This window comes from Aotus nancymaae, unplaced genomic scaffold (assembly GCF_030222135.1).
Source record: "Aotus nancymaae isolate 86718 unplaced genomic scaffold, 86718_ANA_hifiasm-v0.15.2.pri h1tg000028l, whole genome shotgun sequence".
Lineage (NCBI taxonomy): Eukaryota > Metazoa > Chordata > Mammalia > Primates > Aotidae > Aotus > Aotus nancymaae.
This window is the reverse complement of record NW_026988441.1, coordinates 21627178-21655000: the sequence shown is the minus strand read 5'-3', so window position 1 is coordinate 21655000 and position 27823 is coordinate 21627178. Positions and strand designations below refer to the sequence as shown.

At 47.9% G+C, this 27823-nt stretch overlaps 1 protein-coding gene across 5 annotated transcripts in view; it reads left to right on the top strand.

Moving 5' to 3' along the window:
• The window catches only part of ZNF536 (zinc finger protein 536), a 485998-nt gene that overhangs the window by 293144 nt on the left and 165031 nt on the right, over positions 1 to 27823 (top strand). For all 5 annotated transcript variants that reach the window (XM_064381525.1, XM_064381526.1, XM_064381527.1 and 2 more), the window contains one exon: positions 18852 to 19004. In XM_064381525.1, the coding sequence (XP_064237595.1) occupies positions 18852 to 19004 (153 nt within the window). The remainder of the gene's footprint in view (positions 1 to 18851; positions 19005 to 27823) is intronic.

The window sequence follows — 27823 nt, the reverse complement described above, 5'->3', positions numbered from 1 at the left end:
CCAGGAGGCAGAATTTGCAGTGAGCTGAGATCAGGCAGAGCGAGACTCCGTCTCAAAAAAAAAAAAAATGAAAAAAAGAATGCCCAGTGCTCAGCTGAGAATCCTACATAGGCCCAGAGATTTATCCACAGAGGGGGAATGGCAGAAAGTTAAAGTGGGTGGACATATTTGCTGTGGTCTAATTCCTCTAAGATGAATGAGGACCTTAGAGAGAACTAGGCACCTCACCGCAAGATGTAGACATCAGCCAGGAAGGACCCGACTGCCTCCTCTGCTGTCCTCCTGGGCAGCTTCTCCTTGCATGGACCAGCCTGCATGGACCAGCCGGCACTAAACCTGGGCAGGGCAGGCTCTCCATGAATATTTGCTGACTGGATGAATGAACTCAGGGGCTATAGAAGGAGCACAACGTTCCAGCCAACACTGAGGACATAAACTTAGGTGAGACAATGAGGCCAGAAAGTCTAAAGTGTTTTCCGTCACTTGGTCGGATCTTTATTTCTCCTTGAAGAAGCCCTACAGAAAAAGCCCTGGAGGAGATGATAATGGCGCCTTTCATAGTGGAAAGGTCAACCAACATGTGTTCATTGAGTGACTCTGTGGGCCAGCCCTTCACTCAGCTCTGTCGATGATTACGAGACAGGCAAACCTACGGGGTACTCTTGGTAAGTAGGCTGGAATCAAAACACATGATAAAAATTAGTGAGCATTCCAAAGCAGCATGTCATTGTGTAGAAACGTTCAGAAAAGGTTTAGAGGCGGGGCGTGCCGGGAGTCCAGGCGGGGCTTCGTGGCGGCAAGGGAAGTGAAGTGGTGATGAGAAACGCTTGAAAGGCAGGGAGGAGAAGCTGGGTTCTCTAAGCTTGGAGAAGACAGGGGAAGGCCAGGTGTGGTGACAGATCTCGAGGCGAGTGCAGCAGTGAAGAAATGTGTCACTGTCACTTTGGCTCAGGCCCAGCTACCGAGTCCTGGGCCATGGTCTTTACAAGCCCGGCTCTCTGGTTGATCCATCTTTCCCTCTGATCACTGCCCTTTCACCTGGGGCCTCTTTGAAATCTGACTCAGGTTCTGAGCACACGTTTCAGCATTTCTGGATGCAATTTGGTATGATAGCGAAGAATCAAAGGGTATTTGCTATCACTTGAAAGTCTGTTTCTCTCCCTCTTCCTCTGAGTACCTGACCCCACAATCATCGCTGGCTTTGAAATAATAGACCCATCATAATTACGAGAATTAGTCTGGAGGCTTCTGCCTTATTTGCCTAACTGAGGTTATTAAGGCCGTTTTTAGAGGTGGAAAGGGCGCCCAGGATCATCTCGGCTGAGATGGCAAATTCAGAGAGATGCCTGCAGGGTGGGGGCCGGCCAGGTAGTAAGGGTGGGGAAGGGGGCTGGTGGGGAGGAAGCACCCACTGCCCAGCCCATCAACCCTTGCTCCTTGGGCTCATGGACTCAGCATTGGGAGATAACACAGTTTTTCAGAAGAAGCTGGAAATGCTGACCATGTGTGAGTGAAATGTCTCAAATTTGTAAATGTTAAAAACAAACTTAATAACCTATGTGATATAGTGAAATCCCATCTGCAAAAAATTTGCAATATTATAGTTGAGTGTGGTGGTATGTGCCTGGAGTCTCAGCTACTCGGGAGGCTGAGATGGGAGGATGGCTGGAGCTCAGGAGGTTGAGGCTACAGTGAGCCATGATCACACCACTGCATTCCAACCCAGGCAACAGAGCAAGATCCTGTCTCAAAAAGTAAACACATACATACATACATGCAAAAAAGGAAATTTAGCACATGAAAACCCTGTGTGATTGAACCTTGGCAATTTCAGTTAGAGTCCTCTGCCCCCATTCCATGATTTGGAGGTACAAACCGAAGCCCCAAAATAGGAAAGGACTTGGGTGAGGTCGTTAACATGGTGGGCACAGTGTGTCCCTACCCTCTCCTTTGCCAGGCCCACTGAGCTATCTACAGAGGTCAGTCCATCACCCTCCCATTAGCCTGCTGCCTGAACCGTCTCCTTCTTTCCAGAAATTTTGGCATGCCGGTGACCAGAGCAGCCTCTCTGTGGCTTTGTGCTCAGGGTTCAGAAGCCTGATCCAGTCCATGCTCCAAGCACATGGTCCAGCCATCACCCCACAGCTGGTCCTGTTACCTCCTCTTACAGGCAAAGGGGCAGCAGCAACCTGGGAGCCCTGGGCAGCCGACAGGAAGGGCCAAGTGCTTATGGAGGGTGGCTTCAGTGTTCTTACAAGGTATTAAAGGAGTAGAGCCAGAGTTAATGCAAAACTCCTTTTTTGACTTAATTTATTATAATATATGTGGCTTAAATGTAGATCACACTGCTGGGTTGGATCTCCATTTTGATTCCCAAAATTGCAATCATGATAGGTGGATTATAACCATGCTCTAACACATAAATGAGGAAATGTGTTCCTGTGCAATCTTCCCTGAAGGAGAAGTCAGAGGATAAGGGGCAGGAGTTTTGAATAACCTTGCAACATTTAGTTGTCTTTCTCGATTATAGGATAGAAATTAGCATCCCAGGATGATGATCGTGGTGCATGCAGCACCACTTTGAGTATTAGTGCAGAAGAGCTTCCGGGGAAATGGAGAAAATGATTTTCCATATGAAAGAAAAAGTCACCGGTATCGAACTGAGCAATGTGATGTCGCCTTTTATTCAATAAGTGCCTACTATGTGCTGGGTACCTAGCTAGAGGTTGGGGATGCCAAGGTAAACCAGATAGACCACAGATTTGCCATGGAAGTGAGCCTTAGCAGTCAGCATTGGGTGATGCCTGAACAGGGGTGAATGGGGGCAGAGGGATGGGGGTGCAGGGATGGGGAGCTATGGGAGAGCCTGGATTGCAGGCTGAAGGGAAAGGAACATCCTGGGAGCAGCATGCAGATGGGAAAGTCAAGTTCGCTTCCTTGTTCTGGTGGTGTGCACAGAGCATCTGTGTGGCGGGAAGGCCCCAAGAACATATGTCTGGGCGGACTATCTCCTCAGGCCCAGAGACTCAGCGGGAGTACCCAGGCAGAACGAATGGCCTGATGTGCCGCCCAGGGGCCTGGGCTCTGCCGTCTCCACCAGCAATGGTTCGAGGCCAGCACCTGCCCAGCCTATCGCATTCCAAGGTTTGTTGGCCCAAATCATGCCACCTGCCTCCCCATGCCCAGCTCTGGGGTGGGACTCCCAAGAGCCTCCAGCCTTGCTGCAAAATAGAATTGAATTTCCATATGGATGTTGGGCCCTGACCGGGGCAGATGTGGACGGGGAAGGCCCTGCTGCAGGAGGGATCGGAAGCTTTGCACAGCACCTTGGGGCAGGTGAGGCTGGGAAGACCAAACCCGCTTCTCCTTGTCCTCCACCGGGTTGTGCTCTGGCAGTGGGAGCCCTACACACACTCTCAAGGAGAGCCTGGAGGAGCCGCAGCCTGCAGCCCCAGGAGGAGGGGGCTGGACTGATGGAGGACAAGGGAATGGGGCCCTGGGCTATCAGATGCCAGATTCCCCACGTCCAGCCTTCCTTCCTGGGGAGAGCCTGCTGCAGCCTGTCTGCTCACAGACACAGGCCACCTGGACCCACTGCTGGGTCCCACACCCTGGAAGGGCAGGTCAAAGGTGACTAGTTACGCACTTAAAAGGAAAAGGCAGACTCCTTAGATTGCATGATCATGGAAGGGTACCCAGCCCTCCTCAACACCATTTATTCATTCATTCATTCGTTCATTCATTCATTCAGTCAGTCAGTCACCAGTATTTATTGAACACATTCTGTGCCAGGAGGCTCTAGAGACACAAGAGTGAGAAAAACAGACCCCATCCCGGCCTTCAAAGAGGCAGCGGTTTGGTGGCAGAGACAGATACTAATCACACATATACACTCAGTGCAAACTCTGAGAAATGTCCTGAAGGTTAGATTCTGGTGTGGTTGGGCAGACCTGACTTAGTCTGGAAGATGAGGGCAGATGGCACTGGAGCTGCACCCTCAGCATGAGTGGGATTGAACAGGCATGATGCAGGTGGGGGCGCTGGGGCTGGTGTTTGGGGTTTGCATTTTGGGAAGAGGAAACAGCATGTGTTGAGATTCTAAGGTCCAACGGAGAGAGAAATTTCTTGCCCAGTGGGCCAGTAGGGCTGGCTCAGGGATTTTTTTTTTTTTTTTTTATGGAGTCTCGCTCTGTTGCCCAGGCTGGAGTGCAGTGGTGCGATCTCAGTTCACTGCAACCTCCACCTCCCATGTTCAAGTGATTCTCCTACCTCAGCCTCCCAAGTAGCTGGGACTGCAGGCACTCGCCACCACACCTGGCTAATTTTTTTGTATTTTTAGTAGGGACAGGGTTTCACCATTTAGCCAGGATGGTCTCGATCTCCTGACCTCATGATCCGCCCACCTCAGCCTCCCAAAATGCTGGGATTACAGGGGTGAGCCACCGTGCCCAGCTGGCTCTGGGATTTTTAAGATGTTTTGGGGTGAGAGGCAACATTTCTGAAATCACATTGCAGTCCCAAGTTCCTGAAGCTCTGAAGTTCTTTTTCAATATCAGGGCATGTGTTCCTCAGGGAGGGCATGGGCTAGCCAGGGGGCCTCCCGGGTGCCAGCCTCCGGTGTGTAGGACTGAAGGGTCCTGGGACCTGTGTAGTGGTGGATGAATGGGGCGCTCTTTGGAGATGTTGAGAAGTCAATTACCCACCTCATGGAGGAAGCTTGGGATGCTGACGCCTGACCTTCTACCTGCTGCCTGTTTCTCTCTCTCTCCCTGTCATCACAGTGCGCACATCCTCCCCAGTCCTCATCCTCCCCGGTCCTCATCCTCCCACCCCTTCACCCACTCCCCTCCAAGGGATGTTTAGAGGATAGTGCCAAGTAAGCTCTAACTTCTGGGTTAGACAATGTGGGAGTGAGTAAAGATGGGTTATGCCTACATGGAGTTCCTACTCAGGACTGGGTGGCGCTTGGCCCTAGGAAATCTTCTTGGATGGAGCAGAGGGAGGGGATGACCATTTTGGGGAATCCTATGGTGACTCTATGACGTGGAGAACACCACCTGCTGGTTTGCTGGTTTATGCTGGTTTACGTTTTTTATATTTTAGACTTTGTAGTTGGTGGGGTAGGGAGGCTACCAATTGGGACTCTGCTGGATGGCCTTTTGTCACAGGATCTCATTTGGGATTGCACAGGAGGAGACATTATTCCCATGTCATAGGCAGATGTGTGTGGAGGCTGGGTGAAGATGGGGGCATTTACAAACACACAGCTCGGACGTGGCCATGCTGGATGGAGCCCAGAGCTGGTCATTGCCAGGTCAGTGGCTTTCCCATTCAGCCACGCCACTGCTGCAGGGTTTAAAGTGCATGCAGCCTTGCAAACCCACTGTCTCATGAAGCACTCAGACCCTCTGTGACAGGCACCATTCTCCAGGGATCCAACTTTACTAACCAGGAAATGAAAGCTCATGAAGCGCTAGCGCTTTGCTCAGGACCACAGAGCCAGTGCTGACAGAGTTTAGATTCAGACTCGGATCCTCTAGTCCCTTGGCGCTTTGAGGTGCTCGAATGCCCAGGCAAGCCTGTTCAGGCAGCATTAAAAGTGGCCTGTGTGTCTCCCTGTGTTGAGGAGGATTGGACCATCTCTGCGCATGTCTGGGGGCTGTGGAGACACTTTGCTCAGCTACCTGCTGCTTCCCTTCCATGAAAAGCAGGGGCTGCTCCTCTTGCCCACTCCTTCTGGGGGTGCTTGTTGGAGGATGCCCTCATCTTGGGATCCTTGTCTCCAATGGGAATTTCTTTAGACCAGTCTATGGGATTCCCAGACTTCGGGAAGTTCCAGTTGAAAAATCTGCCAAATGTGATACTTTTATCTGTGATCACAAGAAGAACAAGCAAACTTGAACTTCCTCCTGGAAGCTGCTACCCAGGAGGCTAGTCCTGGAGTGAGGTCAGTTCATTTATTTATGCATTCGTTTATTCACCCCCATCTGGGGTGAATATTGACTGGACACCTGCCATGTGAGGGGAATGGAGGAGGAGGAACCTCAGCCCTTGTCCTTTGCACTTCACAGGCTAGAAGGAAAACTGGTGTCAGAGAAGAACAAAATTCAAGCCCTGTGTCTAGCCAGAGAAGCCAGTTGGGGGCCACTTGGGATGGGACCAGGCACTAACCGCAGTGATAACTGGGAGTGACGTGGCCTTACTTATAATCGAGAAAGCTCACCCATGTGCATATATCAGAGGAAAACAAAGTTGCCTCTCAGGAACTACCAGGAATAAATTCACACTCCTGTCAGTCTCTACAAGGGGAAACACAGTGAAAACTTTGCTAAAAGTGTCACAGTTGTATTGGGTAAAGTACACTGCCCCTCAAGCAACGTGGTACATTGCGCTGCCAGAGACACCAACAGTGGATGGGGAGGGCCATTCGCAAGGCACCGCCCCTGGCTTCCGTTGGTCTGCAGGTACCAAGACAGTGGGCAGTGGAGTGGCCTCAGATGTCTCCTTGGCTCCTCTGCTCTGTGGCTTGAGCCAAGGCTGAAGGTTTTGTCCTTTGGAAGTCCACCAGCTGGGAGCAGGTCTCCAGAAAGATCCACGTGCCTGTGTCTGATTGGCAGAGCTGGAGAGATAGATAGATAGATAGATAGATAGATAGATAGATAATTTTCATGTCAACTAAGAATTTATTATTACAAGACAGCGAAGTGTTCAGCATTTCTTCAAAAACATTTTTTAAAAAATTGGTCCAAAGATTGTGTTCATCTGATAAATGTTCTCAAACGAAAAGGGCTAGATAAGTCAGTGCAGCTCAAAAATGGCAGTAACTTCAGAGCTGGCAATTGACACTTGTTTTCTGCCACTGTTTACTCTTCAATAAAGAATGCATATTTACCATAGCAACCTCCTGATCACGTGGAGCCCTATCCTACATGCGACCCTCTAAAACAGAATAGCTTCTTAAAGGAACACACACATCCTAATCGGCTTGCTTTTCAGATGCAAAAAACCTGTTCTTTATCTAGAAGCCCTGTTTTCTGGGGTTTAGCGCTAATAAACACGTCATCTTTGTAGAAATCATTTTGGTCCCCTGTCTTAAATTTCAAGATGTTCATTCTGGAAATCTAAATAAAATTACTCTTGGAGGGGCTTTCGATTATCTTAAGGATTCGTTGATTATTTATTTTAATATGGTTCTAAATATATATATATATATGTTTGTGTTTATACATGCACATATGTATGTATATTTTAAACAGCAGCCATTAGCATCATCTGAAAGGGAGTTTGGTGCAGATTCTAATGACCTGCCGCTTCATCTGTGATTAAAGATTGTCATCTATGCGAAGCTCAGTTGCAGCCTGAATTGTTTTTCACTGTTAACTTGGGAGGATTGCCTGGGATTTTAGAGCTTTGGAGGGGCTCCCCAACCTGGACTTTTCAGGGAAGGAACATGTGCCCTCATGCTGGTGCTTTGTATGTGCCTGATTCCAATGCTTGAAGCTGGCTTGGGGTTGGCGGGGGGTGGGGGAGGGGGGTATTAAGTAGTAAGACCACAGGTCTCCCCATCTTTACGTATGACGAATTGCTTTGGCTATATTCATGTTGAAAGCCACTATTAATTGGAGCATAACCTCTGTCAGGCACCATGCTAAGTGATTTCTATACTTTAGTCTCTGCAATCCTTTGAGGCATGAATTCTTGTGACTATCCCCGTTTTGCAGATAAGGAAACCCAGCCAGAGAGAGGTTATGTAATTTTCCCAGAATTATACACCTAAGACCTGGGGAACTTGGTTTTGACCTGAGGGCTTTTGGGCTGCGAAATCTCTCCACTTATTCCGTCTTCTGAACCTGTCAGATTTAGTTCTGGAAGGACAAGCGGGGACAAGACACGAAGCCTTGGGAGATAGGGACAGTGGCTTCCCTCTCAGAATGCTTCGTCCAGAGAGTCCTGGACACTCTGGGTTTCAGCAGAGATTTGTGGAACTCTTTTCATATGCTGATTTTTTCTTTTTTATGCTTGCACCTGGCAGTCAGTCACCCTTCCCCTGTGCTGGGCTGAAGTCAGGACTGGGGTGCCACAGGTCTCTGGATGCCGCAGCCCCAGAGAGAGGTAGTGTGGCTGTGTGACCACAGGCATGGTCATTGTTTCTCTGAGGCACCACTGTTGACTAAGGAGGGATCCCAACTGGATCTGGTAGATTTTCAAAATTTCTTTCAATATGAGAAACAAGAGCGTATTTGTGAGTCTGTTAATGCTTAGTGGCTTTGGGGGAAAATCCGATTATGAAGTGAGGCTGGGTTCTCCGTGGCACAGAGGCATTGTGACCTGCACTCCACGGAGGGGCATTGCCCCCACCCCATGCCCTGGCCAGCCAATCCGACGGCGACAGGCACACAAACCATTTCATAATTATCCATCACAAATGCCTCCATGCCACCCTAATAGATTATTTAAAATGGTGTGTGTCCCTCCCCTGCAACCTCAAGTCAGTCCCAAACTGTACATGCGTACAGGCTGGGAGAGGTAATTGTTTATCATGTATCTCTTTGTTGCAGACACTTTTATAAAAGAGTATGTATTATGTATGGTGTGACCTTCAAATGTCAGGAATGTGTTGTGCAATAAACTGTCAATATTTGTGGTTATAAGGTACTAGATGACTTTTACAATAATTGGAACGGCTATATTAAAAGCTTGGATCACTCGGCTGGTTAAAGAGAAAGACACAGGCCAGCGTTCTTCAGGGACTTGCCTTCTGCCAACTATTAAATGAAAGATATTGCAAGGTGCTTAAGATGTCTTCTTTGTTTAAAAAAGACTATGGCAAGACACGTCCCTAGGGGAGGCGTTATCTCCAAATCATCCCTTCTCCTTTCAATGTGCTCAATTCCCAGGAGAAAACTCAACTGCACAAGTTATGACGACTGACCAAATGCATTTTAAAAAAGATCGGTCCGGCTTGTTCCTGGTGTCATTTAGGTAAGAATTCCTTCAGTCAGGTCTTCCATCTTCTCCCCTCCCCCACCCCACCCAAATAGGAGGGGCTGTAAATTATCTTAAGAGGATCTTAAAAGCTATAGTGTGTTTTTTTTTTTTTCTTAAGAAAATAAATTACATAGACATCTTTTGGGAATTTATGCTTTACTGAAAGTAGAGGCTTATATTATAATTTTCTTCTTTTTTGGTTTAAAGAAAGGAGTATTTAATTTAAATTATGAAAAAACAGGCATAACAAATATTTTAATAGAATAGGATCATAGATTACATTAAAAATATCCGCTTCACTGTGCTCTTCCATGGGTGACTATCTCTGTATGCTTATGTGAAGCCATTTCTCCTTATGATAGTCAGATCTTTCTTTTTAACCAGAAATTGAGCAAATGAAATGGGGAAAGGGGCCCACACTTTTGTCTACTAAGGAGCTCACTGGTGGCCTTACTGATTGTAATTTCGTGTTTGTGGTTCCTTTCACCTGGATGGAGAGAGAACTGGGTGATACCCTGAGGCCTCTTCCTCCGGGAAGCCTCCCTGGACATCCCCAGGCCTCCCCACCCTGCAGTCATACAACTCCAGCCTCTGCATGTGCTGAGCACTCTGGAACACTTCCGATGTTTGATTGTGCCCTGGGCTATTGCTCCCTGCCAAATGCTCAAAGTAGCCTCCCTCTCCTAGTCAGGAACTGGTCTTAGTATCTGAATTCCAACTTGCTTGCCTTCCGTGATGCTTTTATTTGTTGAAAGAAGTATTTATAGAGCACCTGCTATGAGCTGAGGGCCTCCTGCATGCTGGAGATGTCACATGAAGCCATAGTGCCTGGCCCCTGTTCTCCTGGAGCTAACATTCTAGGGAGGGGACAGGCAGTGAGCAGTTTAATACACAGGTCAGCTAACCGTCTGCGAAGGGCGACATGGACTGTGTCATGGGCTGAGAGCTGGGGGTTGGGAGATTCCTTCTGACAGTGTGGTCAGAGACAGTCTCTCTCAGGGGGGTGACTTTTACATAAAAATCGGAAGAGAATTCTAGAGAAAGAGAATTTCAGGAAGAGAGGAAGCAGGAGAAAAGCCTCATTGGAGAAGGGACCTAGCCTTGGAGGAGAACAGAAAGGCAGAGGGCTGGAGTGCAGGCGGAGAGTTGGGATGAGGTCAGAGCAGTAGGGAGCCACTTGGACATCTTGAGATGGAGCTGGAGGTTATTCTAAAAAGCAATGAAATGAGTAACTGTTCCCAGGAGATGGCAGTGGCCTGAGCTGACTCTCTCAGGCTCATTTCTCCTGCCTGGGCCTTCTCGCCAAGGCCAGGTTCTTAGGTGACCCCCTCAGCACTGATCCACCCTACCAGTCTCTGGGGTGGGCTCCAGCCCACTGTCCCTGTCCCAGAGAGAAGAGGCAGGAGTGCAGAGCCCAAAGAGACATGTCACATCTGATGTCTTGTCCCAGGTCGATTCTGTGAGCCCCAAACCTGGCCCGCTGCATCCATGGTCGCAGTCTCTAGCCTGGGGACTGGAGTACCTGCCCGTGGCCAGCCCATAGCCACCCCTGGGGCCTTGGGAAGATATGGAGGCCTGCAGATGATAGGGGATGTTGTCAGAGCAGTATCACATGGTGCCAGAGGGCTGAGACCTCATGGGTGGCCCGATCCCCAGCAGGGGAGTTTCACAGACTCCCTCGACAATTAAGAAAGGGCTCAGGGCTTGGGAAAACCAGAAACATGTTTGGCCCAGAGTTCTTGATCTTGAAGCCCTGGTATATTTTAAGGAAAATGTAATCCATGTGTTTCTGATTCATTTTCACTTAACTCATCAAAAGGTTGCTTTAGAGAAGCTATTTGAAATCCTAGTGTCATATTTTTTTTGTTTTTTGTTTTTTTTAAAAAAGAAATTAGCCTTTTGATGACCTAATTCCCCGATTCCAGAAATCTTCTCTTGCCACCGGCAAACGAAGCTCTGCTCAGTTTTCAGTTTGGATGGGGGGTGAGACATGACAACGTGGAAAACATGCCGCCTCTCTATCTCACGTGTCCCAGGGCCCGCTGATGAGGTGCAATCCCGACCCCATTCGTAATAACACGAGCAAGCTAGCTGCCTGTTGCCTCCTCACAAGTGGACATCGTTTTCTAAAATAGCCCTTTATTTAAACAAATATTTTCACCAGTCCATAAGAACACTTAACTGTTTAACATGACTATATATGGCCATCATAAAATTGACGACTCTGATCCAACCACAGAGACACCAAGTTGATACTGACCCGAGGCATGCGTTATGTCTTCCAAGAGTTAGGTAGAATTGTTTACAGTGACGTTATAATTTTCATGCATACCATTAATTTAAAATAATTTTTAAAAATAAAAGGGCCAGTCACGATTGATTTATTTGAGTGTGTTAAGGTTTTTATAATAAGGGAAAGTGTTAAGCTTTTAAGAGTAACTATACATTCCTTTGGACTTTCTCCAAGGGCTTAGTATCATCTTGCTCTTGCAAAGATCTTCGAGCCCTGGTACATGTGGGCAAGGACATTAAGAAAGATGTGATTTTCTGTTGTTGTCCCACTGAACTGCTTCTCCACCCCCTAGACTCCACAGATAGTTTTTCTTTTCTTTCATTAATGAAGTGAGAGCTGCGATTTTGAGATGTCCTTTGCACAAGGCATACTTGTAGAATTAACTGACAACTCATCTGGGAAAATGTATTTACCGTTATACTAGAAGCTCCCTAGAAATTGAAATATCATGGCATTTTGTGCCATAAACGTAGTAAGCATCGGGTGTCCACAGAGTTGGTCACCTTACCGATGCGTGGTTGCTGGGGTAGCTCCATTCATGGCCTGGACCTCACCTTCACCATCATCCTTGCTAAAAGCATCATCAGGCCGGGCGCGGTGGCTCACGCCTATAATCCCAGCACTTTGGGAGGCCGAGGCGGGTGGATCACGAGGTCAAGAGATCGAGACCATCCTGGTCAACATGGTGAAACCCTGTCTCTACTAAAAATACAAAAAAATTAGCTGGGCATGGTGGCGCGTACCTGTAATCCCAGCTACTCAGGAGACTGAGGCAGGAGAATTGCCTGAACCCAGGAGACGGAGGTTGCGGTGAGCCGAGATGGCGCCATTGCACTCCAGCCTGGGTAACAAGAGCGAAACAACGTCTAAAAAAAAAAAAAAAAAAAAAAAGCGTCATCATCATATTTTATTTTTTAATGGAAGTCTTTCCAAAACGTACTTCTGGGCGTCTGAAGGGTAAGGCTGCAAGTGAGTTAAGATGAAACGAGAACCGGGAATCCATGTGCAATATAAAAAGAAGCCGCTCTTTTCCTCCTCTTCGTCCTCTCACTTTGCCTCTTTGGTCTCTATCTCTGGCTCCTCCCTCTCATTCCGTGAGTTAATTGGACTCCCTGAAAGATTGGATATAAACCCAGAAGACTTCACCAGTAGAGGATTGACTCTTCTCAGTCAATTTCTGACCTCCTCCCACAGTGGCTACCCCCAAAATCTCCATGGCTTAACATAACCAGGATTTGTTTCTCATTCATGCAAAATGTGATGTAGGTTGGCTGGCATCCATCTGGTGACTTGGTGACCTAGGTGCCCTCTATTTTGCGTTTGTCTCAACCCTTGCATTGCGAGGTCATTGTGGCCCAGGAGGAGAGGGCAGAGGAGGTGCAGGCACACTTTCTCTTCATCTCCTTCATCTGTTGGCCAGAACAGACCACCTGTCCTCAGCTCAGTGTAAGAGAAGTTGGCAAACGTAGGGATCCAGGGACTAGTCACTGTAAAAGTCATTCCCCCTCGCCTCTTTAAGACCCAACTTCAGTATTTTCTTTGGCTGTAGGATGAGGTCGGGGGGAGAATATGAGGCCAAAATAAAAGGCAGTGAGCAGAGACAGCCTGGGATAAGCTTCGAGCTCTTTCAGCATGGCGGGACCCAGTGGTGTAGTCCCCGTGTGTCAGATGGGAACCAACGGCCAGGGGAGGGGTGAAGGGACTTGCTAGGGACAGTTGGACGTTAGGGACCCTGGAGGAAAATATTCTGCCTCCTAACGCCTGAGCCAGCATTTTTGGAAAAGAAGGCTATTATACAAAGAAGTTCAGTGTTTAGACATAATCTAGGAGAAAATCTACCCTTCAAGTACAAAATCATTTTATAAACCAAGTTTTAATATGCCAAACATATATATAAATAAGGTTAAGTGTGCGATGAGGCACCCATACATTCAAATCACGTTTGTATACAGCAAGATAGCCAACCACAGGTGTGGTTTCAGATAGCTGGTGACAGTGTTTTGTAAGTATCGGGGCTTTAACTTTTGAGAAATCGCTTGTCTTTCTGGGCATCTGTTTCTTTGTCTGACTGGTACTGCCACTTTATGGTCCAGTGGATGATGAGGATCCTAAAATGATCCCTAGCCCTTTTAATCCCCCAACTCCTTCTGCCCGCACCGCCTCCTCTGAATACTTGGGGAAGGCGTGTACCTTCATATCACCTTGATCGAGGCCACCCTTGCTGTAGACTCGGAGGATAAGAACAAGCAAATGGGCAGGGAGATGACATTGCTGACCTTGAGAAAGCAAAATTAAGGTCTGCTGCCTGCCGACTCCTCGTTCCTGGTAACGTATTCCTGAAACACACCTTGAAATGACTTGGGTCTACCTCCCTTTTGTTTAGCAAGTCGCTTTCGGCCTGTAGGTGCTGGCACAGGAGAGAGCTGGCAGAGCTTTGATACCTATTCCAACGCATTTGCTCTTGGCTACAGTCTAGGAGGGCTGCAAATATGGCCCGTGTCTGTCTGGAATATTATTTGTTGCACCCATGCAAGGCACCCCCTTCTGAAAAAATAATCCCATATGGTTCAGTGGGGTCAGAAAAAGAAACAGAGGTCACAGGAACTGTTTCTCCACTGTTTCTCCATCCCGTGAGAGCCCAGAGCACACCCACGCTGAGGGTGTGTTAGGCAAGAGAGGGCCTCCCCGCCTGCAGCCAGAGGTCCCCACTCCAGGGACACCTCAGTCTCTAGGAGCTGGCAGGGGTCTGTCTTTTCACAGATGAGCAGGAAGGAATAGGTGGTGGAGGTGAGGCTGACCTCTGTCCACATGTCCACCTTCAGTCTACCTAGCACATTAGAGAAAGTGTCGGATGGGAGGGAAGGAATACCACAAGTTAGAGGAAAAGAAAATTAAAATAAATAAATAAATCTCAAAGATAGCTGGCATTACAGGCACACACCGTCACTCCTGGCTAATTTTTGTATTTTTAGTAGAAATGGGGTTTCACCATGTTGGCCAGGCTGGTCTCGAACTCCTGACCTAAGGCGTTCCGCTGGCCTCGGCCTCCCAAAGTGCTGGGACTACAGGTGTGAGCCACCACACCCGGCCAATACTTCTGTCTTTCTACTGCCTGTTTCCTGGAGTGGCCTCGGAAGGCTGGTCTGTCTGCAACATAAACCAATGACTGCTTTCCTCACCTGACTATATGGGGTGCCGAGCGAAGTGATGGGACTCCATCCTGCAGTTTGCAGAGGGGCACATGCCAGTGCTTTTATAACTCAGGGTAGAGAAGGAATCTGAGAGCAGCCGCACCTCCTTCTCCTCTCAATGACACTCTTGGGTTCTTGCTGGGACTGGGCCAAGTTCAGCACATAGCTCCTCACCAGCACCCGTCCAGGCACAGGCTAGGACTCATGCACAGCGCCCTGCGGGCGACCCGCCAGCACTCGCTCCCTCACCCTTCACTGCACTTGGCTTTCAGCCTCTCTGGACACTTCCTGGGACCACCCACAATCGCCCTTCATCCTCGTTCAGTGTGTTTTTCCAGTAGGATTTGTCTAACCATAAACGCCATAGGCCTTCTGGCCCTCCAAAAAAAAATCCCTTTTCTGTGTAAAGCGAAAATTAGACTCTTAAATCTGCAAAGAAAACTGTTTATCTTACAAATTTATTCTTTTTATTGGGCCACACATATCCAAGATAGAAAGATAAAAGGAAAACAGATACAGGCCATCACTTAGAGTGACGTATAGGGAGGCAGCGCTCATCCTTACGTGCTGCAAAATGTTCCACAGTGCAGGACGGCTGTACCGCTATTTTTATCAGTAATGTGTCCTGGGCAAGTCCTTCCCAAAAGCTCCAGGAGAAATATGTCCTCCCTCATCCTTCCTGCAGTGTCTTCTTTTTTGTAATTTTTTTTTTAAGATTCAGGGGGCACACGTGCAGGTGCGTGACGTGAGTATATTGCATGATGCTGGGGTCTGGGCTTCTAATGATCTTGCTGTCCAAGTAGTGAGCATAGTGGTTGATAGGTAATTTTTCAACCTTGCTCCCCTCCCTGCCTCCCCCACTTTTGGAATCCTCAGTATCCGTATATATTTTTTGAGATAGGGTCTTGCTGTGTTGCCCAGGCTGGAGTGCAGTCGCCCAGTGATCTTGGCTCACTGCAGCCTCGACCTCCCAAGGTTCAAGCAATTCTCCTGCCTCAGCCTCCTGAGTAGCTGAAACTGCAGGTGTGCACCACCACACCTGAATAATTTTTGTATTTTTAGTTGAGACAGAGTTTCACCATGTTGCCCAGGCTGGTCTTGAACTCCTGACCTCAAGTGATCTGCCCACCTCGGCCTCCCAAAGTGCTGGGATTATAGGTGTGAGCCTCCACGCCCGGCCCGCAGTGTCTATTGTCCTCATCTCTGTGTCTGTGGGTACCCAATGCTTTGTTCCCCCTTGTAAGTGAGATCACGAGAACATTCTCCTGCAGCTTCATTCCACCGTGGCCCCTTGCTATTGCTCTCTGGCAGTCTCCGGTGGAAGAACCTTTATGGGAAGGTCCAGATCATGCCATAGGAGGCCCCGCAGGAATTACGTTCCTTTTATTTATTTATTTTTTTGAGACAGAGTCTCACTCTGTTGCCCAGGCTGGAATGCCGTGGCTTAATCTCAGCTCACCGCAACCTCTGCCTCCCAGGCTCAAGCGATTCTGCTTCAGCCTCCAGAGTGGCTGGGATTACAGGCGTGCACCACTACCACTCAGCTAATTTTTGTATTTTTAGTAGGCACAGGGTTTCACCATGTTGGCCAGGCTGGTCTTGAACTCCTGACCTCAAATGATCCACCTGCCTCAGCCTCCCAAAGTGCTGGGATTATAGATGTGAGCCACCATGCCTGGCCCAGGAATTACACTTCTGAAATGTACCCCTGCCTACCTCCATCCTGAAGCCAACATCCAGGACACCTAAGTCCTGCTTATAATTCAAACCAACAGTGATTGGCCTCCTAACTTAAATTGAGCATCTCGACTATGTTGCCAGGAGCACTTGGGCAGAATTTTAATCAGGCTCATCACTGTTTGAAGCTGACCTTCATGATCCCAGCAAAAGAAAAGCTGATGGAGGCTGGGAGGGCAAATGCAGTGTGCTCAGGTTTGGGATGGGTGGGGGTGGGAGAGGGGTAGAAGGAGATGGTCTTCCCACTGTCGAAAGCTAGGGTGTGGTTGGCTGGAAATGACATCTGCCTATCACTCCCTCTGGCAGCAGCTTCTGGTAGACTCAACGTGCAGGACATGGAGCCTCTGTGACCGTATGTAGGGCACTTGTCTGATTGTGACTTTGCAACACTCTCTTGTGCCCATTTGCCCTGATCAATAAGCCATCTTTGAGGGCCTTTCCGCATTCATTTGGACAACCACAATCTAGAACCTGGTGGAGTGACTCTGAGTTCCAGAGGTGGATGAGCCTAAACTTCCTGCTTGTGCAAAATTATAAGACAAAAAAGCTAGGTAATTATACCCTGTGAGCAGCTCTCCAGTGATGCTTAGAAGAGTTGGGGAAAATAGGATTAAAGTGAGATGTCAAATATAAATAACTTTGCCAGGGTGATTATATGGCTGTACACAGTCCAGTTGCAGAGAGAATGCGCCAAGCCAAGAGTTTCCACAGTTGCTTGGCGCGAATACTCAAATAAGAATTAACTGTATTGGGTCTGGTGTAGTGGCTCATGCCTATAATCCTAGCATTTTGGGAGGCTGAGGCAGAAAGATTGCTTGAGGCCAGGAGTTCAAGACCAGCCTGGGCAACAAAGCAAGACCCTGTCTGTACAAAAAAATAAAAAATTAGCGAGACATGGTGGACTGTACCTGTAGTCCCAGCTACTTGGGAGGCTGAGGCAGGAGGATCACTTTTGCCCAGGAGTTTGAGATTGCAACCAGCTATGATTGTGCCACTGCACTCCAGCTTGGGTGACAAAATGAGATCCTGTCTCAAAAAAAAAAAAAAAAAAAAAAAAAAAAGAGGCTGGGTGAGGTGGCTCACACCTGTAATCCCAGCACTTTGGGAGGCCAAGGTGGGTGGATCACGAGGTCAGGAGATCAAGACCATCCTGGCCAACATGGTGAAACTCCATCTCTACTAAAATACAAAAAATTAGCTGGGCATGGTGGTGTGTACCTGTCATCCCAGCTACTCTGGAGGCTAAGGCAGGGGAATTGCTTGAACCCAAGAGGCGGAGGTTGCAGAGAGCTAAAATCGTGCCATTGCACTCCAGCCTGGTGACAGAGCAAGACTCTGTCTTAAAAATAAAAACAAATGTGATGGCCTTCATCTTTCTCATGGTCTACAAGTCTGCCCCTTTTGGCTGTTAGCAGAGAACACCAGGAACAGGCACTGAGGAATAAAAGCAGTTTGCATTTTCCATTGCTTGGAAAGCACAGATCTTACTTACTATGATCTCTGCAGGACTTGGAGATCTTATCATCCCAGAAGGTTCCCTTGTTCTCCAAGTGGGATTTACTGTGAGGCCTAGAGGTGGGCCGGAAGCTATGGTGAGGACCCTGATACCCTCAGGAGCTTGGATTCTGTGCGAGGCCTTCAGACTCCTGCTCTATGGGAAGAAAAGTGAGCCCAGAGAAGCTTCTCTTGCTTCTCCTCCTTGAGTGCCTGGATGTCACCTCTTTGGCGGTGCGATGTCGGGCCTCGGGGGTTGCAATAACATATCCTCCAACTGCTAGACATTTTCCCAGTTTTATTTACTATTATGTCCCACGATTTCTTTGCAGAAGGCAGCCATATGTAAATTTTATTCCATTTTCTAATGGTTTGGGTTACATAACAAATAAGAGCAGGAAGGAGAATTTGTATCGATACTTGACAGAGGAAGTTCTCAAGTCACTGCAAAAAGATGTGTCTGCAGTGCTGTAAGTTTATGGGAGTTTTGCAGCTGAGTCTCTGCATATGACTTTGAATATGTCACTATATGTTTATCACGGGCTAATTGTGGAATCGCATTTCCATACTTTTTCTTCTCCCTTTCATGAGATTACACCAGCCAGTGATGGATACAAGACTCTACAAGGAAGAAATGATCAGTTTCGGATAATTTTCTTTCCTGTCCCAAAATAGCCGTATGTCTGCATGTCTTAGAGACTCAGCTGACACACATTTTTTTTAATTTGTTGCTTGCTATAATGCAAATATGATTTCAGTCCTATAGTGAACTCTGCAGTGAGTTCATATTATAAATTAATCAGATTCAACAAACACCAACACTTTTAAACTTTTGAAAAAAAAATATTTAATAGGAACTAAGCAAAAGAAGAAATCAAACCAGCTGCTGACACAGCTGTTTCTTTTCTTGTTTAATTCAGTTCAATATAAAGGTACCATATGCTGCTTAAAATGATGATAGGAAAGATGAAATAATTTAAAAGAATAACAAGAAAATACGTGAATTGTCAGCATTCTGTCAGATTTAAAGAATGAAATAGACAGGTGTAGTATTGACATGTTTAACTTTGTGTGGTGTTAGCAGTTTTGGTGCGAACAACTCCTGACATGTGCTGAAGTGATGTGAGAACGTTTCTCCTTCGCTGCAGACATTGGCGAGGAGGCTGGGAGATCTGCCGGCGTCCAGCAACCGGCGCTGCTTCGCGACAGAAGCCTGGGCTCGGCCATGAAGGACTGCCCGTACTGTGGGAAAACTTTCCGGACATCCCATCACCTTAAGGTGCACCTGAGGATACACACAGGTGAGAAGTCTGAGTGCATCCAGGGGCACAGCTCAGAGGAAGAGGCGGCGGCTCCCGTCCCGCCTCCTTTCTGGCCTGGTCCACAGCTGTGTGGGTCACTAACTTTGGAAGGTTCTCTCTGGGCCTATCTAGCCACCACTGTGTGGGTCAGAAGTGACCCTAGTTTCCTGATTCGTCACTTAATTAACGTCCACCTCACAAATGACTCAGGGACTCTTAAATATAGACTCAGATGGTCCCTGCCTGGGATAACGGGGCTGCATCTAAGCCTCTAGGGCATTTTGCCAATGGTTTCCTTCTGCTGTATTGAAGGAGTCCCTCCCCATACCCCCGTAGGAACCAGGAGTCTCCAAGGTGTCAGTGATGGGGTCTCAGCTCCAACCCTCATGAGTGTGGAAGGGAATGAAGCCACTTCCCCAGGCATCCAGGTAGAAGAGGCTTTAGCCCAGCCTGCGTTACCTGCCCAGACCTGGGATGGGGCGGCTGAGTCAGGCCCCATCACTCCACGTGGCGTGGAAGAAAAGTGACTCTTCCCCGAGTCTCCTCAAAGGACAAATTGAGATGCTCTTAGACAAAGGGGGGCTGGTGGCCGCTGCACCCCTCAGGCCGTTTATCATGTTTTGGCGTCGTACTGGCCGAGGACCGGCTGGCAAAATGGAGTTCTCTTCACCCCTCAGTCATCGTCCTTTTTAGCTTTTCTGCTTGTTGCTTGCACATTGCCGATACAAAAAAAAATCTATTGGAGATATGGACACCTCCATTTTCTTTGATTTTCCTCCTGACACTTTATCTATTGGAGTATGAGCTGCTTCAGAGGCTAGACAAATATGCCATCTATTTTCAAAAATAATTGTGGTTTATTTCCCAAGGAATCAATAAGGCTCCGGGTTGTGCAGGAATATTGAGTGTACAGGGGCCGCGTGGGCATCGCATGAGGGGAGACGAGAAGCCCCTCAACGGAAGCCTCACCTGGTCCCCACAAATCTCCCTGACACCCAGGGAAGCCAGAGGACAGATGGGCACAGGTGGCCTTGGGCCACGTCACCGGCCCTGCTCATCCAGGGCCATGCCTCTCTTGGAGTCATCTCGGGCCAAAGAAGTGTCTTTTAAACGGCCTTCCAGTCCCACCACTCTCCCAAAAGGCCTGATGAGAACTGCCCATGCCTTGCCCCTGGCCCCATCTGGCCCCCTTCTTCATCCTCAGCATCTATCTGAAACACTGCCTGTCTTCTCCCTGTTTCTCCAACTCAGAATGCCCATTCCAGCCGCAGGACCTGTGGTTCCTGATGCTCCCTCCACCTGGAATCGTCCTCCAAGGGGTCCCTGGGGACTTAGCTTCACCGGGATCTATTCAGAGAGGCTGCCCCTGACTACCCCACCTAAAACAGCCCACAAATCCCCTGCTTTAGCTGCTTCATAAACTTAAGAGTTTCGGAAATGACCTCGTTGGGGTCAATCGTTTATTTGTCTCCCACCAAACAGAGTCTAAGATTTTCGAGGGTGGCAATATTGTCCGTCTTTTGAATTGCTATCATTTCTATAACCCCAGGGTCTGCAAGGGCACCTTACACCCAGTAGGGACAGATGAATTTATCTGAAAGGCTGAATGACAGAACAAATGCTCGAGTAAGTGAATGACTCCTCCTGTCTTCCCTGCATCGTGCAAGGTGGCACGGAGGGATTGAGGGCTGCAGGGAAAGTAGCCCCTTCCTCAGGGTACACAGGAACCACAGCCTAGCAGTCAGGCTCTGAGTGCTAGTTTCTTGGGCATGGACAGAGTGGAAGATCCTCTTCCCCGGAGGTTCAGGGAGGGAGCCCTGCATTCCCATCTCAGGGTCTTTGCCCTTTGAACTTCTTTGCCAGACACCTGCATGGCTTGCTGCTTCCCCTTCAGGGTCTGGCTCTGATGCCCTCTTCTCCATGGAGGTCCACCCACGTGGCAGTGCACTCCCGATCCCACCAGGACCTTCTAGACCCCTTTCCTTCCCTGTGTCATTTCTCTCCATAGCGCTCATGGCATCTGACACACCAAGCATTTGTATTTCCTTGTTGTTTCTCTCCATGCACTAGAATGTGAACTCCTTGAGAGCAAAGACTATGTCTGTTTGTCCAACTGGGTCTCCAGCCCAGAACAGAGCCTGGCCCGTGTCGGCACTCAGAAAGTGTTTGCTGAGCCAGGCATTCCTGCGTCAATTCGTGAAAGTGACCAGGCTCGAAGGCAGTCAGCTCAGAAATCTGGTTTTCTCAGATGATGCCAATGTCCATTTTCCTCCCCAGATTGGAGCCAGGGTTGTGGTGGTGGTTGGATGGGATGGGGACCCGCAGACTGCCAGGATACAGGAGGTGACCCATGGGGTACCCACACTTGAGCTGCCTGCAGGAATGTGGAAACCAGGCCAGGCACGTCTTGCCTTGTGTATTTCATGTGGACCCAGAACCCTGGACCACGTTTCCCAGCCAGGTTGCGGCTGGCCAAGGGTGAGGTCGGCCTTGCAGGGAGTGAGGGTCAGTGAAGAAAGGCAGCGCCTCTCAACGATGGGCTTTGCTAACCCTGTTGCCCCAACCCCAGTCAGCTTCTCCAGGGGTAAGAGTAGACACTCTACAGAATATTTCCAGGCAACATAGGACCAAAGCTGACAGAAGTTCTGGAGAATCTGGGAGAAAGCAAATGGTTACTGCTCTTTGCATTTCCAAGCTTGAGAAGGACTAATATTTCTGAACTAATCTTTGGAGACATTGAGAGAGACAAGATAGGGCTGTGGACAGAGGCATTCTGGAAACTTCCTAGACTCAGAGAGAAAATGAAAGAAGCCATGGAAACATCACACCACCTCTACCACCTCTCGGAAGCAGCATTGCCGTGTGTAAAAGGCAGAATGGTAACCAGATAAAGATCAATTTCCCTTTTATCTAAGAACAAAGAAGTTGGAAAATGCTTACACTTGTGCATTTGAATAGAACAGAAAGTGTTAGATGTTATAAATCACCCAAATAAACATCTATTATGACAATGTAAAAGTGTAGATTACACAAGTAATTAAAAATCAAAATCAACGTATTTATTAATAAGTGATTTCATGTGGGACCCAAGCTGGTGAGAGGCCCTGACTGCCTTCTTCTTTGGACCTGGTCTCTCTCCTTGCTCCAAATACCATACAGTTTTTGTATTTCTAGATGACACAGCCAGAGGACAGCAGTCTATGAAACAAAAATACATGTACTCCAAAATGCCATCTTTTTGAAGTTTTTAAACAATGGACCCATATGAGCACATTTAAAAATCCTACGTGTAATAAATATATATTTAATTGGTCAAGATAGGAGGTGGCACCTTCTCTATATTTTTCTGTCCTACTGTATCTTTATTAGAAGTCTTGATCATGTAACATCAATGGATAAAACCTCTCTCCTTTTGCTCCCCACCGCATTAACTCAATTACTATTTCTCTTCTCCCAATACCTGTTTATTGGAGAGTTGCTGACTAGATGTACCAGTCAGGTTGCTCTGAACATCTGGGAGCCCAGAAGAGCCTATGGGTCGCGAGGATGTTTCTGGTGCACCCTAAGCTTCAGCCAGGTCCACAGGGGACCGAGGGGAGGTTCCTGCGGGATTTTGTCAGTTCTCAACGCCCTCAGATCCTGGACGCTGCCTCGCTCTGGCTCCAGGCAGGGCAGACGTTGATGGCTGCTTGACCCAGAGGGGGCTGAACTTCTCTCCTCTTGGAAACATTACCCTGCGTGGACTAGGGTCCAATCGCTGGACATGGCAATTTTTATTCTACAGTACAGTGTCTGTGATTTGAATTCAAAGCCAGTTATTGTAGGCTCAGAAAGGAGATTGTATCAGTCAGGGTTCTCCAGACAAACAGAACTAATAGGAAATGTGTATATGGCAGGGCACAATGGCTCATATCTGTAATCCCAGAACTTTGGGAGGCCGAGACAGGAGGATTGTTTGAGTCCAGGAGTTCAAGACCATCCTGGGCCGCATAGTGAGACCCCATCTCTATAAAAGGAAATAAAAGAAAAGAAAAAAAAGGAAAAGAAGGAGATATGCTACACCGCCCCACCCCCCTACACACGAGATTTATAAGAAATTGGCTCAAGTGATTATGGAAGCTGAGAAGTCCTAAGATCCAAAATCTATAGTTGGTGACCCAGGAGAGCTGATAGTGTAAGTTCCAGTCTGAGTCTGAGCCCGAATGTCCCATCCAGAATGTCCCATCTGAGCCCGAATGTTCCATCCGAATGTCCCATTCAGGAGACCAATGTCCCAGCTGAAAGACAGCCAGGCAGAACCAGCACATCTTCCCCCGCCCAGCCTTTTGCTCTATTCATGCCTTCAATGGATCGGACAAGGCACGTCCACATTGGGGAGGGCCACCTGCTTTACTCAGCCCACCCAATCAAATGTTCATCTCATCCAGAAGCACCCCCACAGGCACACCCAGAAGAATCTTTAACCAAATATCTGGGCACCCTGGGGCCCAATCACGTTGACACACAAGAATTAACCTTCACAGAGATGCAGCAGCAAACATGTAGTTGTAACAGGCAACAGGCAAGGCGCATGTCCCCAGTCTCCTGAGAGGCTGGCAAATCATTTCAGGATTGGTCTCCATGTGCACATGGCATTCCTTCCCTCCATGTCCTCTCCTCGCTCCCTACCTTGGGAAGCCAGGTGCCTGGGGGATACTCTGGAGGGTCCGCTGTATCTGTTTGGTGTGTACAGGAGGCAGACAGAGGCTGACAGGTCCCTGAAAGGCTGGGGGAAGTGTGGCCCTCCATGGGTGAAACCTCATACGTGGCTCCGGGATTCCTGGCTGGGTTCCCTCGGGTGACTCCCCCATGTGTGAGTTTTTCAGGATGAGGCTGTTGTCTCGAGGAATGTCCATTGTAGAGAAATGTAATAAGCAACCTCACTCATGAAAACTTGGAGGCATGAAAGTTCAGGGACTAATTAAAAATAAATCTCATTAGTTTTTTTCCCCCTCTTGAGTTATGCGAGTGGTTTATTAATCTGGTTTTGATGTGCCACATGTTCCAGCCCCGAGTCGGGAACCTCTTTATGGGAATGGATCCGCACAGGGAAGTCAGTGGTGGTTTTTCAGGGGGGTCTCAGCTGTGGTCAGGAGGGGCTCCGCCTCGGGCTGAAGGGCACGCCCAGCACCGCCCAACTCCTGGGTGCTGTCTCCATGACACTGCCCCTGGATGCTGGCTGGGCTGTCACCTGTATTCTTGTCCCTTTTCTATAAGACCAAAGAGGGTTGTGGAAGGGAGGGAGTTCTCCCCTGCAGCCCCCAAAGGGCTGCACACCCAAGTCGGGTGTAGGGAGGGAGGCCTGGGTGTTATCTTGCCTTGTGACTGAGGTCGTGTCTACAAAGCATGACAGCAACTGGCTGAACATGGAACTCAGCCCATGGGGATGGAGTAACAGTATCATAATAGTGATGATAGTTCCCACGTTCTGTCCACGCCTTTGTGCAGGCACTGTGCTAGGCACTGCCCATTGACTGTCTCCTTCATTCCTAAAGCCCCTCAGGCACCAAGGCTCCATCCCCTGCCCCGTTGCATGCAGGGGAGGGCGCTGAGCCTCAGAAACAGACATGTGAAGTTTACCCCTCCCTGGAGTTGCCCAGCACTGGATTAAAGATTATAATCAGATCTACCTAATTCAGAATCTCATTCTTTCCACCACTGCACTGTATTGTGACTTTTTACTTTTCTGAGTGAATTTCTGGCTTGTTTTAGGGAATTAATACAACATTTCTTTGACAGTGTGTATCCACACCATACCCAACAGGAAGGAAAGAAGTGACTTGTACTCACAAGTGCTGTTGGCGCAGCCTCCAGGGAATTTAAAAGGGAAGCACTGTGCATCCCAGCTCCTCCTTTGACCCCTCCCTCAGACTGGACCCAGGCCAGGCTTCCTTGGCCCCATGTGCCTCAGTTTCCTTGGCCCCATGTGCCTCAGTTTCCCCATTAGCACAATGAAGTTAGGGGAGTGGTGAGGCATGGCCACTGTGGCATGGGGAACCGCTCTGACCTCCCGGGGTGGAAACGGAGGTGGAATCACTTTCAGCATCGGGGAGCTGATGAACCTCATGCTATGGAGGAAACCACCTTTTATCTTCAAAGTGCTTCCCGAGCAGCGGCTGGTACATAAACATGGGTGGAAATAAAACTTCCAGCCGGCCCCAACCAGGTGCCTTATGCCTGGTGTCTCTCTCTCTTACCTTTGATGCTTCTGTGTAAGGTAACCAGGCTGTTTTCACACACTGAGTAAATATAAAAGCACCTTGAATACATTTTCAAAAATGAATCGGTTAAAATCGGTGTTCTTCTCATTTCCTTTTCCGAAAGGAGAGCGTGTGTTGTTTCCCTGAGTACTGATGAAAAAATTTAAAAAAAGATCTGCAACAGGAGATAAGTCTTTTATTTTTTGTTTTGAATTAAAATTCCATTGTTTTTCTATTTCCGAGATGATCTAAAAGCTCGGTTTATTCCTCCTCAGTTCCTGATCCTTGCTTTTCCTGCCTTAATGACATCCTAAACTTTTGTTGAAAATAATTGATTGAATTTAAATTTCCTTAAAAGTTGAAGAGGTAATGTTACAGTATAAATTTCCTACCAAACACTAAGTAGGGAAATATCCATTAGTGAAATTAACTACAGTTTCTAGGTAGCTAACAATGTGCTGTATACAGTAGGGCATGGCTAATGAACACTGCAGTGGGTGATATTTCATTATACAAATTAATGCTCACATTTTAATGGGAAAGTCACATAATGAATCTGGGCTTCAGTGACAGCAATTAGAGACACAGATTGTCCCCTTCTGGACAAGGCACTGTTTAGCAGTAAGCAGCTGTGTGAAAAGTCTTCAGGTTTACAACATATATATGCTTTGGGGGAATTAGTGTACAATTTATATTAATGTACTGAAGCTTTGCTGCAAAGACACTACCATATTTATCTCTCCTGGTATTAACTAAGTAAAGACATGGAGAAGGACTAAATAAATAACAAATTGAGGATGCAAATTCAGGAAAATATTCAGTTGCTCAACTTACAAGTGAAACACTTTTGGAGATTTAGCAAAAAAAACAAAAACCAAAAAAAAAAAAAAAAAATTAGAAGCATGAATCACATCTTAAAAGCGTTTCCAAAGAGAGTAATATGAATCCACCTGTTATTTTTGGAGAGGTGCTGGTGGGAGCTTACTCTAAATAGCTCTAGAATAACTCCCCGGAACAGTGAGGGTTCCTTTGACATATCAAGAGCAAAGTAGAGTCTCAGAATCATAAAAGATATGGCCATGTAAAAATAGGTACAGTGAACTAATTAAACCACCTGGTCATATATTTCTAAAAACTGATGACTTGAGAGAGGTTATCAATGATACTCGAAAGCTAAATATATATCTTACGCCGTGTGTCAGTGGGAAGCTGGCTTACTGTACGATGGTTCCAATAATTTCATTAATCCATTGGAATGATGAACGGAAGCTTGTTAATTTCATTATGCCTTTTCTAGCAAAACTCTTCTTTCTAGAAATGCATTGTTTGGGCCTGCATCTTACTGCTTTAAAATATAGTGAGAGGTTTCCCCACAGAAGGCTACCAGTGTCCTTGGCTGCTTCCTTTAGTGGGCAAAGGTCCCTGTTCTGGACATTTCACAATTGCCTGCTCCAGACCCCACCTGTAAAATAGAGCACTGTAACCCTCTCAGTGTTTGAAAAGTTTTGAAATCGGTACCCCTATTTAAACATTAAGATACTGCACATAGAAATCTCATAGATGTGATTTTTTTTTTTATTTTCTTCTTTTTAGAGATAGGGTATCACTCTCACCCAGGCTGGAGTGCAGTGATGCAATCACAGCTCACTACAGCCTCCAACTCCTGGACTCAAGCGATCCTCTTGCTTCAGCCTCCCAAGTAGCTGAGACCACAGGTGTGTGCCACCACACCTGCTTAATTTTTAAGTTTTTTGTAGAGACGAGGTCTCCCTGTATTGCCCAGGCTGGTCTTGAACTCTTGGGTTGAAGCGATCTTCCTGCCTGGTCTCCCAAAGTGCCGGGGTTATAGGCATAAACCACCATGCCTGGCCAAGACTTTTCTTGGAAAATCAAAGGTTCTGGTGCCCACAGTTGGTTAGAGTTGAGTGACACTGTGCCATAGGAGAGAACAGCTGTTTTCCATACTCATCTGATCTGCCTGGCTCTGCCTGCATGCCAGTGTGTGGCACATATAACAGATAAACACTAAGCAACGACCCCCAAACATCAGGGGGGTTACCAGAAGACTCATGACCCCCTGGAAACCGTGGGGCAGCTGGAGTGGTCCCCTCAGTAAATGGGACTCATTTATGGCCTAAGTAGCCAATCATTCAATTAGAGCTGCTGGCATGATCTGGGGCTGCCTATACCATGGGGCCGCCCAGGCAATGCAGGCCTGAGTCTCAGGCAGAGTCCAGCCTTGGTTGGGCAGGGCTGGGCAGGCCCAGTGCCCGGCTCCTTTGCATTGCATCTGGTCGTGCCCAGAGGCCTGGGATTTGCTAGAGTCAGCCCAGAGCGCTTGGGCAGAAGAGCGCGGCGACCAGATGCGGAGGCTTTGGCTGGGAAGCAGTTCTCCTTAGCTCAGGTAGACTCAGCATCTGTCTGTGCCGGCCAAATGGAAGAGCAGACGTGGACCGCACCCCGGAGCCTGTGAAATGTGCTGATAGGCCTCTCCTTGCAGTCGCCACCCTACCCCGTCTAGGCCAATGTTGTGAGAAGTTTGCCTCCTGAGCACTCTGAAATGGGTCCTTTGGGGAAATA